At 46.7% G+C, this 12,792-nt stretch overlaps 1 protein-coding gene across 2 annotated transcripts in view; it reads left to right on the forward strand.

Annotated features, from left to right (window-relative positions):
* The window catches only part of Clpb (caseinolytic mitochondrial matrix peptidase chaperone subunit B), a 132,563-nt gene that overhangs the window by 79,355 nt on the left and 40,416 nt on the right, over positions 1 to 12,792 (forward strand). For both annotated transcript variants that reach the window (XM_032893088.1, XM_032893089.1), the window contains exon 6: positions 6,191 to 6,288. In XM_032893088.1, coding sequence (XP_032748979.1) covers positions 6,191 to 6,288 — 98 coding nt within the window. The remainder of the gene's footprint in view (positions 1 to 6,190; positions 6,289 to 12,792) is intronic.

Below are 12,792 nucleotides of genomic sequence, written 5' to 3' on the forward strand. Positions count from 1 at the left end.
TAAGGCCTCAGGAGTGTCCCCCTTACTTTTTCTCCTTTGTCACTCTCAAGTCTCAGACTCCTGCCTCTGTCTGGCCTCAGGAGATAAGTAGACTAGCTGTGACAACTGATATGTAGCAGGCCACAACCAGAAAAGGGATTGAGGAGAACAAGAACCCAAAGTGGAGATTCCTGGCCACTGACTGGCCTTGAAGAATGTAGGTAATCAGGAAGACAAAGAGTAAGGCTCTGGACTGAAGGAACTATGCAGATTCCATATCAGAGAGTGGCATCTTTCTGAAAGCTTCCTTGATAGGGAGTTCACTACCAGAAATTATAGTCTACATGGGCACCTCTAGTCATGAAGGACATCTCTAATACACTGCTCACTGGAGATAGTAAAAGACATTTTAAAAGTCAGGACAAAGGGAGCTGGGGGGCAGAGGTAAATGTGAAAAGGAAGAGTAGATGAGAAAGTCTTTATAGAGATCACAGTCATCTTTTGTTCAACCATATTCAAACTTTCTGTCTTACTCAGTCCTCATAAAATCCAGAGAGGTAGGCAGTAGTAGTAAGCACTGCAGCCACCGGCAGAAGTGGCAGCCAGCCAGCAGGTGGTACTCCTCACCCACCTGCTCCAGCTCGTGTGGGGAAGTGCTTCTCCTCTTCCCACCTACAGGATAGAGTAACATCTATGAAGATGAGTCCAGACCAGTCAAGAGTCTAAGGACTCTTGCTCACAGGAACAAGGGGTATATCACACACTTGCCCTCAGAAAGGCTCTTCCAACAAACCAAATAGCTGTGTTCAGTCAGCCTCAAGATATAGCTCCTGAATAGACGGTTTTTCCTGGCAAATAAGCGTCTGTACTGGGCCCTCTGCTGGTGTATAGCAAAGTGGGAAATAGTGACAGCCTTTAATGGAAGGAATCCTTGCAGGAAGACAGGCAGAAGGCTATGGGAGCATAGATGATGGTACCCACCTTTTGCTGAGTACTACCCCATCCTAAAACAGCCTGTGGGAGGGCTGTCGGGAAGCCTTTCTGGAGAAGACAGATTCAGTCTTAAAAAATGGAGTCAGTGGAGCCAGGGGATGCTCTATTCCAGATGCAGTTGAGGGAAATACTTGGGAATTAGAAGAGCTCATATGAGGGTCTTTCCCGTTCGGAGTGTGTGTGATTATGTCAAATCAAAGGCGGATGCTAGAGCAGAGAAGAGCTGCTCCCTAGGCACCAGTGAGCCAGGCCTCTCTCACCATCTTTACCTGGGTAAAGAGATGTCAGCCAGCAACCAGCACCATGCACACAACCAACCAACCCTACCCTACTTTCTGGGCCCGATCCCTATTGACAGGTCCCCCAGAATCTGAAGGAATTCAAGACAAATGGTTAAGAGGATGGAGTTAATAAAATTTGAAAAATTGAGGCCTGTCACTCCACTAAACTTTTTTCAATACCACTGACAGAAACATATTTCCCCAATGAGTGACCTTCCACAGCTGTAGCGGGCAGGCACAGCCGCGCTGCCAGGAAGCTGGGCTGCTATTTATCAAATATTATAAGCTGGGACAACTAATCTGGAGCAGGAGAGAAAGGAGGGGTCCTGCACCACACTGCCTAGGGTGCTCCAGGTGTTTGCCCCAGCCCCAGACAGCCAGTGGGAGGTGACGGATGGCTTGCGATTAGCGCTCCCACCTCCTCCCAGCCCTCTCACTTGCTCCCAGAGGCCTGACCCTCTAGACCAGCTGCTTGGCCTGGAGGGGCCCTGGGTGGGAGGCAAGGGGAGGTCAGGCCAGGGCACGGGCCATCCTGATGCTCCCGGAGAGGGCAGCCGGGTGAGGCCCAGCATGGTTATTTATTGGAGTGTAATGGTTTGTGGCCGTTGGTCGTGAAGGTGAAATCGATCAGTGGTAGAAGTCAGGTTCTATCAATTATTAGAGCAATTAGTCAAGTCAGAGGGAGGGTATGAGGCTGGGGGAGTAATATTGGACGGACATTATCCAGGTGCCCCGGCCTAAGCCTTCCTAAAGTGTGGGCACATGTGCTGCCCTGGGGCTCGAGAACCTTGGAGAACCTGACTGGTTTCTCCTGGTAAGTAGCCTGACCCAAGAGTCTTCTGGACTGGAGCCAAGGCCCAGCACTGTAAAGGGAGTCCCTGTGCTGGCTGACCCAGGTGCAGAGATGTCCTACCTGTCCCCACCCCATGCTTTATGAGAAGTGACATGACTCCTGCTAGAAATTACTCAGTGGCCAATGTTTATGGCACACATTTTTCATTCTGTAAGCAAATATAGATCACTGACAGCACTTGTTTGGAGCAGCTAATCTCGCCCTCTCTTCTTTCTTTCACTGCCTTTTTCTCACCTCCCACCCCCTACACCCATTCCTCTTAACCTTTCTCTAGTTCTTCTCCTTCCTGGAGATCTCCTAATCCCCATCGCACAGAGCACATACTCCCCTCCTGGCATTGAGAGAAAGGAGAGGCTTTTCCATCACTCCCTTGAAGCTCCTGCCAAAGTTGTGCTATAGGGATGAGAGGAATGTTGCCTGGCACTGGCTCCTCAGACCTTGCCAATCCCATTCAGTACCCAGCACCCAGAAAGCAGGGCCATGCCAAGAAAATAAACCCCACACGCTCTGGTCCTTCTTGAGCTCTGTGGTTCTTGTCTATCTGCCCATCCTTCAGCACAGGGGTCAGCCTCTGCCTGTGCTGTCATGTCCCCATAGCTCTTGGAGAACTGAATTTGTACTAGACCCAAACTCAAGACCTGCTTCTTAAAAACAGGAAAAAGTGTCTGTAAAGACTGGTCACAGGACTGAGGTGAGAATTTGAGAAGAGGTCTTAAAAAACGCAAAGGAATCAATGGCCAAGTTCCCAGTTACCACAGAACAGTGAGGAGGTATTAAAACAACAACAAAACAGATTTCCAGCATTCAGGATAACAGGACTCAATCAAGTTCAAGGGTGGGGTGGGCTATGTAATGAGTTTAAGGTTAGCTGTCTCTAAAGCCAAAAACAAGATGAGCATTGGAGAAGGGGCTAGAGAGAACAGACGTGCCAGGCAGCTCACAACCACTCAAGACCAGCTCCTCTGCCTCTCACCTCCCTCCGTCCCCTCCCTGCTCGGGCACATGTGAGCCACACACACACACACACACACACACACACACACACACACACACACACAATTAAATATTGGGGGGGGGGGTTGTATATAAGGAAGAAACTGCCCATTGGCTTTGACAGTCCCCATTCTGCACTTAGTGCTGCTGCTGCTGTGTCCAGTGAGTGTCAACTGATCTAAAAGAAAGAATGAGGCTCTATTTGAGCATCTCAAGTTCTTAAAAGACTAGAAACAGTAATGATGGTAAGCACTCACACACTCATTCCATTGAGCTGTGCAGGAGAGGGCTACCTTACTGGTTGGTGCTCAGTAGACACCAATGCTGAGGTAGGAAGATCCCTCCTTGCACCTTGCTGAGACACTCCCCTCATTGGCGGGATTTCAGCAGTGGTGCATCATTGAGGGTGTGGAGAATTGAAATTAGGAAAACCCAGACCAGGGTCGACTTCTGGCTCAAAACAATAGGCCCGCTGCTAATGATTGCACTTGAGTCCAGTTTCCATGTCTGTATGTTGGAGATTTTGATTCCCTAGGGTTGAAATGTTAGATGAAAAAACAAAAACATGCCAAGAGGGGTTGGGGATTTAGCTCAGTGGTAGGCCCTGCGTTCGGTCCCCAGCTCCGAAAAAAAAGAAAAAAGAAAAAAAAATGCCAAGAACAAATGTAGTGATCTGTAGACTCTTGTTACCGTCACTCCAGGGCATCACTAAAAAGACATGAAGCATGCAGACCAGAGTTGGTCATGGTGGTGTACACAGCTAGTCCCAGTAGTCTGAAGCAGGAATAGTTGAGCCTAGGTATCCAAGGCCATTTCAGAGAGAGCGGGTGGGTGTGGCTACTTAATAGCCCATACCCGTTAAGCACCCGGAGAACTATATGAGGAAGATCTTGAGTTCAAAATCAGCCTGAGCTATGTAGCAAGACAGTATCTCAGGAAAACAAAAGGCAAACACAAATACAACAGAGACTTGTATGTGCTGTTTATGAAATAGATAAGAAAGGATGGTATCATCACAGAACAGAATATTATCCAGTCATGCTACCACATGAAGGAATCTTGGAAATATTGTGCCATGAAAGAAGCCACACACAGTGGCCACACGTCACAGGAATCCAGTTATATGAAATACCCACGAAGAGAGAAAGTCAAGCATTGGAGGGAGGCGGGTGGTTGGTTAGGCTTTTTGTTTTGTTTTGGCGGGAGTTGATAGTTGGTATGGGGTTTCTTCGTGGGAAGGGAGTAAATTAGATATTAGTAATAGTTATACAACCTGAGCTTAAACACCAAATGGTATGCTGTAAAAGAGTGGATTTAGGGCTGGGATATGGCTCACCAGTTAAGAACACTGGCTGCTCTTCCAGAGTACCTGGGTCTGATTCCTAGCATCCATGTTGTGACTCATCACAGCTGCAGCGACACCCTCTCCTAGCCTCTTCATGCACCAGGCACCAGGGTTCTAGTTCTGGGAATGTGGTTCAGTAGTAGAGCACTTGCCCAGCACTGGTTTATGGGATATGAATTCTATATTAAAATATATATTAATATTTGTCCTAATAAAAAACAAGATCATATATAATCTTGGGGGGGAAGTTGTTGTTGTAATTGTTGTTTATTTTGTTGAGACAATATCTCAATATGTAGCCTTGGCTGCCCTGGATCTTCTGTGTCAGCCACCCAAGTGCTGGCAGCATTAGGGTATATGCTACCATACCTGACTTAGTTTTTTCTTATTTAAAAGTTTCCTATGCCCCACCTCCTTCCCCTAAACATGCAAGCACTTATTGAATGTTTACAGTTATTGCTAAATTATGGAATCTAAAGAAGCAGAACTTGAGGGGGGAGTTTTATAATGTGAGATAAATGTTCCCAGAGGCAGGTTTGGAAAAACTGCTTTTGTTCCTGTCCACAGTGGTCAGTACCCACGCTGAGTGGGTCTCCATTATGCTCCTATGGCCGTGATTAGCCTAACTCCCCTTAACTTGAGTACATTTCTCTAGTAAGAAAGGAAATGTACAGGAAATGGAGTACCACAGCTGCAGTTAACATTGGAAGGTGTGCCTGTGAGGCAAGGCCAGCTCTGTCCTCAGGCCCCACTGCTCAGGGTTCACAAGGTAGCTGGCATTTGTTACAATAAGGGTTGGGAAGAGAATTGCCCAGAGATGGACAGTAGGAAGGAGAGTCTGGCAGTACGGAGAGTGAGAAGAGTCTTTCCTTGTCATTCCAAGCCTTGCCAAGTACACGCCATACACTGGCTGATCTGTGCCAGCATTTAGAAACCCAAGCTCTGTGTCCTCTGCACACACCCTCTTTATCCACAAGCAGGCCAGAGCCAAGGTCTTGAGATGCCCACAGCTCCCAGAGCACTTGGCTGACTCAGGTTGGCAGGAAAGAGAGAAGAGCTGGGTGTGGTGAGTCACACCTATAACACACACACATATGTGCGCACGGACTCACTCACTCACTCACTCACTCACTCACTCACTCACGCACGCACGCACTCACTCACTCACTAAGGAGGTTGAGAGAGAAGGCTTGCTTTGAGTTTGAGGCAAGCTTACTCTATATAACAAGTGCCAGGGCTGCATAAGGAGATTCTGTCTCAAAAGAGAAAAATAAAAGATAGGAAAGAACCAGGATAAGACCTTGAAGTTCCTAGTCAGGCTGTTCTGTATTAGAAGGAACCTTTTATATGACTGTGAATCAGGGTTCCTTTGTGTGCAGTTACATTGGAAAATGTGAACATTTTAGTGAATGTATGTAAATATTTATGGATGAATCCGTGTTGGCATTGTGTTGGGTATATGAATTTATTTATTTGTCGGATCCTGTTAGCATGTTTAGCTCTGTGGGTGTGGGTGCAGGTGTGTGTAGGTGTTGTAGTAGTAATAGTTGTAGAAGGCCCTACTATCCTGACCGCTCTCCTTCCAGAGTAACTTGATATGTTTTTCCTGTATTCCTTCTGCAATCTCATAAATTTCCATGGAGATTCATACTGAAATTGAGGTGCTCAAGTCACCTGTACGTAAATACTGGGGACTCTCTAATCATTCATATAGCCTCTGACCATTTATCCTTCTTTTTCTGCCAGGAGCCAACCCCCTTCAGAGGAATGAGATGGGACACACACCCCTGGATTATGCCCGGGAAGGGGAGGTTATGAAGCTTCTGAAAACTTCTGAAACCAAGGTGAATAGAGAGGAGGCTATGGCGACTCCATGCATCATTTACCCTCCTATCCTTCTCTATGGGTGTTTTGCCTGTGTCTGTGCTATGTACTATGTGCATGCAGTGCCCCAAAGAGACTGCAAAAGGGCATTAGATCCCTGGAACCAGAGTTCAGACAATTGTTAGCAGTTATGTGGGTGCTGGGAATAGAAACCAGGTCCTCTGCAAAAACAGTCAATGCTCTTAACTGCTGAGTGATCTCTCCAGCCCCATGACCTTCCACTTTTTAAATTACTTCAGGTTCCACACCTTCTTAGGTGGTCTTTTGTTTTGGTTGGTCTTACTACACAGCCATGGCTACACTCTCAGAGTAAGTTATCAAGACTAAAACAAATGCAGTTAACCACAGGATATATAGTATGTTCTGTGCAGAAATGACCCCAGACTACATGTTGTTCTTGATCCTTTGTGTATTTTTTTTTTTTTTAGCCTGCAGATCAGCTGAAAAGTTTTAAGACAATCCCAAGTGCTGGGATTGCAGGCATGCATCACCAAGCCAACCCTTGATTATTGTCTGTTTAAATTCACACTTAGCCCTGGCCTTATCAAGAACAAGGTTTCTGGTCATTACCATGTAGAGGGGGAGGCCCAAGCCATTTGCAGCTTCTGAGAATTAACTCTTTTTTTCCTGGTTTCTTGGTTCTTTTTTTTTTTTTTTTTTCTCGGGGCTGGGGACCGAACCCAGGGCCTTGCGCTTCCTAGGCAAGCGCTCCACCACTGAGCTAAATCCCCAACCCCTTTCCTGGTTTCTTGAGAGGGTTTCTCTGTGTAGCCCTGGCTGTCCTGGAACTCACCTTCTAGACCAGGCTGGCCTCAAATTCAGAGATCCACCTGCCTCTGCCTCCCAAGCACCAGGGTTAAAGGTATGTGCCACCACTACCTGGCTGTCATGTTCATTTTTCAGGTGATGGTCTCTTAGCTTCTTTTCAGCAGAAGGTACCAACCAAATGAAGTATTGAATAAAACATGAGTTCCTTAGGCCTCACATGCCCAACAGCTTCTGACAACATCCTTTCTCACCATAGCTCCTTAACCATTACCCTCCCCACACGTGCCAGAGCCTAAGCAAGAGATGCCGCCATCCTAATGCTATTTCCTCAACCAGACTTTCGAACGCCCTAAACAATAAGACTAAGACCTCTATCTTCTGCAGTGACAGAACTTACCATTTGGGTACATTTGGGTAGAATCCAAGAACCAAGTCACAAATCTCAGATCTGGCAGGAACCTAGACATCAGATCTGTGATGGGAAATCTTAGGAAAGCAAAACAAATGAGTCAGAGGGAAATGGCCCTTTTCTGGTTGAAGGGAAGATGGCCCTGAGTGTCGCCCATGCATCACACACACTCTTTCCTCTTGGCAGCTGCAAGAGGACGCAGCTGTAGCATTAATATAAATTTCTGAAGTGTGAACCTACTGGCTTGTTTTACTCTTGTAGATACTGGAGCCAGGGTTATGATGTGACGTGCTGTAGGTTCCATATTGAGTTTGCATCAAAACTGAAACTAGTGCACTTGACTACAAGGCGGGGCCTGGCCTGGAATCCCGGGCTTCTGAGTCCTGGTCTTTGCTCTTTCTGACACTGAGTTATTGTCCAAAGAGGTAATTCAGTATGACAGGTCCAACCTATTGGCAGATACTCTGCCAGTCTGAGATACCAAAGGCTTGGGTTCTTAGCCAAGCTCTGAAATGCCTACACAGCCTTGGGACAAGTGCTTTCCTCACCAAAACCCCAGTGACACTCCAGAAAAGAAAAAACACTAAACAAGAGTCCCTAAGATTCAGCTGGCTATCTGTGTGCATATTCATCAGGATGAGTGGACTGTGCTGCTGGCGGTCATCCAAAATTTCAGTGGTTTGAACAACAAAGGCTTGCTTTGCCTTTTGCTGATGTTCACTGTTGCTGGGAGATGAAGGTAGGCTCTGCTCAGCAAGGGCACTCAGACCCCACTCACCCTTAAAGCATACTCTCCCTCTACCCTACCCCAGCCTCATTTGCTGGTTGCTTACCAAAGGAAAAGTATACTCTGGAGTGTCTTTAAGTTTTCAGTTCAGAGCTGACAAGGTAGCACTTACCTCACAAGCCTGGCAATCTGAGTTGGATCTCTAAAAATGCAGAAGGAGAGAACCAGCTCCACAAAATTGCCCTCTGACCTCTACAACCATAGCAACACGCCACAGCTGACTCTTCAGCATGGAAGTCAGACCCTTTACTTCCCACAACTCATGGGCCAGAACTAACCATAAGAGCCTATCAAATCAAAGAGGCAAAAGAAGTAATCCCACTGTTCTTGAAGACGAGGAGAGCTGGAACCCCTTGGTAGTCACCCTCACTTACTCCTTGTCTTAGGATAGTGTCCTCAAGAGAAGGGATGGGCTAAGAAATGGTAGCTGGCTTTTCATAGCCCATCCAGATTGGACCAAAATGAGCTACTACATTCAAGGGGCTGTTGTTCCCCCTCCAGATTGCATGTGTTCAGATTGCATGCCCTAGAGCAGCTGCCCTGCCACTCAGGTCAGCTTCCCCACATGCTCTGATGAGATTTCTGTTGGTTCCAGGTAGCCTCGGTACTGTATCCCCTCATCTCCTCTTAGAAGGAAAGACAGTACTGCACTTGCCAGAACACCTGTGGTGTGTCATGTGGCCTGACATAGGACAGGCAACTGGTTGTGCAAAGATTTCTTTCAGAATGGACAAGCATCTTAGTGTCAGCACAGGTGGTTGGAGCCACTGAAGGCCACTTAACCAAGTGTGTTACCTCAGGGAGGTGGGCCATAGTATTAGCCTAGTACCACAGCTAGTACCAGAGTGAACAACCTGATGGCCGGATTCTTCTGTGCAGGCAGACCCTGTTAGAGCTCCAAGGGCAGCTGCACATGTCAGCAAATGTTGAACCCTGAGACTCCATCTGTCGAGGACAGCAGTATGGTGGCCAGAATGCTTTGCCTTGTAAAAGCAGAAGACAACGGGAGTATCTGGCTAGCAAGGAGAAGCTGCTCACTCCAAAGTGCAGGAGTGCTCTCAATGGGAGGAGTGAGACATTCAGTGTCAGAGCTCTTCCACAGCAGAAGGGCTTGCTTCTGTGGGGAGGCACAACACCACTTAGAGGCCACCAGTCTCCATAGCTTCACAGCCAGAAGTCTGTTCTCTAGTATCAGCTCTGTGCAGACATCAACCAGTTGAGACCCCTCCATCCTGAAGGCCAAGGCTCTCCACATCTCCACCTCATTGATCTGCTGTCTACATCGATGGTCTTTGGGTAGGTTGTTCTGTCTCTCCTTTCTCTTCTGCTTGTTTTCACCAAACTGCAAAATCTAGCAGATTTTTGTGGGGAAAGCACTGCTTTAGAGCAGAGCTCCATCTTCAGCTGTCAGTAAGCAGAGCTGCCCCTAAGAGTTCAGGCTCTACTGTCAATTGCAGTGACTCAGACTTGGAGGGCACTGAGGCCCTGGCTTCGGGGTGTATCTTTTGTGAGTGTCTGAAGGTTTCTGTGGCGGTAATGAAAACCACTGTGGTGACCAAAACCAACACCAGAAGGAAAGGGTTTCTATTCACACTTCCATCAAAAGCAATGAGAGGAGGAACTTACACAGGACGAGAACCCCTGAGGCAAGAGCCATGCTTATTGACTGACTCAGCCTGCTTTCTTAAAGACTCAGGACCACTAGCCCAAGTATGGCACTCCCCACAGTGAGCTGGGCCTCCCTCATCAATCATTAATTATGAACATGCCTTTCAGGCTTGCCTACAGCTCACTCTTATGGAGGCAGTTCCTTCCTCTCAGGTGACCTGCCCAGTTAACACAAAGCTTAGCCAGCACAGTGTTACTGCTCTGATCTGATCTGATCGTTCTGTTCCTCCTGCATTGCACTCCACCACTACCCAGACCTCTTCCACCTTGATCTACCATTCTCTACTTAAATTATGCTCATTGTAGAAAATTTGTGAGTATCAGCATTATATGTCTGGTTACGGAAGATTTGGAAGTTAGTAAGATGGGGAGAATTTAATATTATTTCACCTGTTTCTGAATGACAGCTCTGTGCTGGACTGTGGGCTAGATAGCCAAAAACAGATGAGTAAGTCACTCCTGGAGCTTGTTGCCTGACAGCTGGACAGAAGGCAGATGAGTCAGTGGTATTACTAGTCAAGAAAGGCTTCCTGGAAGAGAGGTCAACTCCCAGCCCAGTCGCACATAAAAGTATCCTAACCTGCTGCCTGCGTATAAGTGCTTTTCACATGCCATTCCTAGCCGTACTGATCAGGTACTGCTGTGCTCGTGACATACCCTTTCTGTATTCCCGTAACGAACTCATGCAGCCACTCTTAATACCCGTCCCACAGATGGGAAGAAAGAAAGACATAAAACCAGGTTGTCTGTGAGGGTCTTAAATGTGCCTCTGTGTATTAACTCTTTCCAGACTTTATCTACGTCTCTTTACATAGGTGCCCTTTCTGCCTAAACCTACTGGCAACCATGTCTTATATGCCAACCAGACTTCCAAAACTGTGACACAGGACTTGTGGCATTGAATTTTCTCCATCTATTGTCAGATGGCAAATGGGATTGTGCCAGGCTGAGGGATAGACTCTGCTGTCGTGTCCCTTCTGAATTATGACCTCATTTGTGTTACCTGCCTGGCCCAGAAGGTGATTCTGAAAGCTCCCCTCTCCCCTTACTATTAATGATTTCCACATATTTAAAATTATCCATAAGCCTGATTTTTTTTTTTTTTTTTTTACTTTATTCCTCCTCTTAAAATATATCGCTGACTCTTAGGATCTGTCACCGTTAATCGGACGAAATGATTTTCTCAAAATGACTTCTTAGGTTCTCTAGGTCTCAGTGTTCTCCAGGTCTGAGTTTCTTTTACCTCCTGGGAAGATCCAAAGTGGGAGAGGCCCAGCCACTGTCCCTAGCTTGCTGTCCTACTGTGGGAGAAGCAGGCATTCTTAACTCAAAAACAAAAAACAAAAACCAACCCTGCCTCAGGAGGGATGCAAAGGGGTGGGGCACCCCGGAATGCTTGCACTTCTTTTGGCAGAGTGAGCAGGGCAGGCTTAGAGAGGGGTTAGCCTAGATCTCACTTTGAATGATTTCAGTACATGGAGAGTTTAATACTTAACGCCTAGACCATCTTCATGTCCTGACTAAGGGATGAGAGTGAGGTAGAAATACATCTCTGCACATGACGGCAGATAAAACAAAAATATGGGGAGCTATCCCATGATGAATATTCAGCTGAGGGGGATGCGCGCATGCCAGCCGCAGCTCCTCTCCAGATCCTCACTCCACCGAGACTCACGAGGAATTTATTGCTCATTTTAATCACACCCAGAGAATGAATTGGCAGGAATATTAGGCAGATAGGCCCGTCCTATATATTTTATTTGCATATCCCAGTGGCAGCATCACAAGCATAATCTCTGGCTCTGTGTTTTTTCATTTGCTGCAGGGTAGCTGGAGATGTGGTGCTCCCCTGGGCCCACATCCCAGGCAGAGAACCTGGGTGCTCCCACCAGACCTGAGTGTAACTATGCAGGAGTGCTGGGGGGAGCACCCAGGAGGGTAGGGCGGGTACATCTTCCTCCCAGCAGCCTGCTCAGTGTGCCATGTTCTCTGCTGCACATCTCAGCACAACCACCTGCTTGCTGCCTCCGTAGCCCACTGTGGGCCACATAGGTGCTGACTATGAGTTCTCTCCTCCACCCCTTCAAGAACTTATTGTTAAAATATATTCCTATAAGACAGGAATGCATATCAGAGACACGGTTTATGTGCTTTCACAAACAAACACTCCTGATAAAGAAATCATCTCATTGCCTGCCCATTCCTAGCCTTTTCCCCTTTATTTTGTTCCAATTTCAGAAATCATGTAACAAGTTTCAATCAACTTTTCAGTTAGATGCCCAACTGTTAATATTTTAACACAGTGGTTGTATGTGTGTATGAATGGGTGGACAGACAAAATTAATGTAATTATATATTACATAAAGTAAATATTTTAAGGTTATACTCATGCTGATTCTTTACTCTCCTGTGTATGTGGATTTTGTTGCTTTTGTTTATTTGTTTTAAAGCAAGATTTGGGGGTTGGGGGAGTTTCCAGCAGGGTTTCTCTGTGTAGCCTTATCTGTCCTGGAACTTACTTTGTAGACCAGACTGGCCTTGAACTCAGAATTCAGAGATCCACCTGCCTCTGCTTCCAGAGTGCTGGGACTAAATGTATGCACCATCACCACCCAGTTTTGTTTTTACTTTTGGAGTTTGCTTTTTTTTTCCCTGTGGTTAGGGATTGAACTCAGAACCTCAGGAGCACTGAGCACGTGCAGTACCTCTGAGCAACATACTCAGCCCACATGTTTATATACTGTGAGCAGTCACCAAAATCAAAATATCAAATCACTGATACTAAGTCACCCTCCAGGTATTCAGATTCCCCAGCTCCCCAGTATTCTCTTT

The sequence above is a fragment of the Rattus rattus genome, chromosome 2 (assembly GCF_011064425.1).
Source record: "Rattus rattus isolate New Zealand chromosome 2, Rrattus_CSIRO_v1, whole genome shotgun sequence".
NCBI lineage: Eukaryota > Metazoa > Chordata > Mammalia > Rodentia > Muridae > Rattus > Rattus rattus.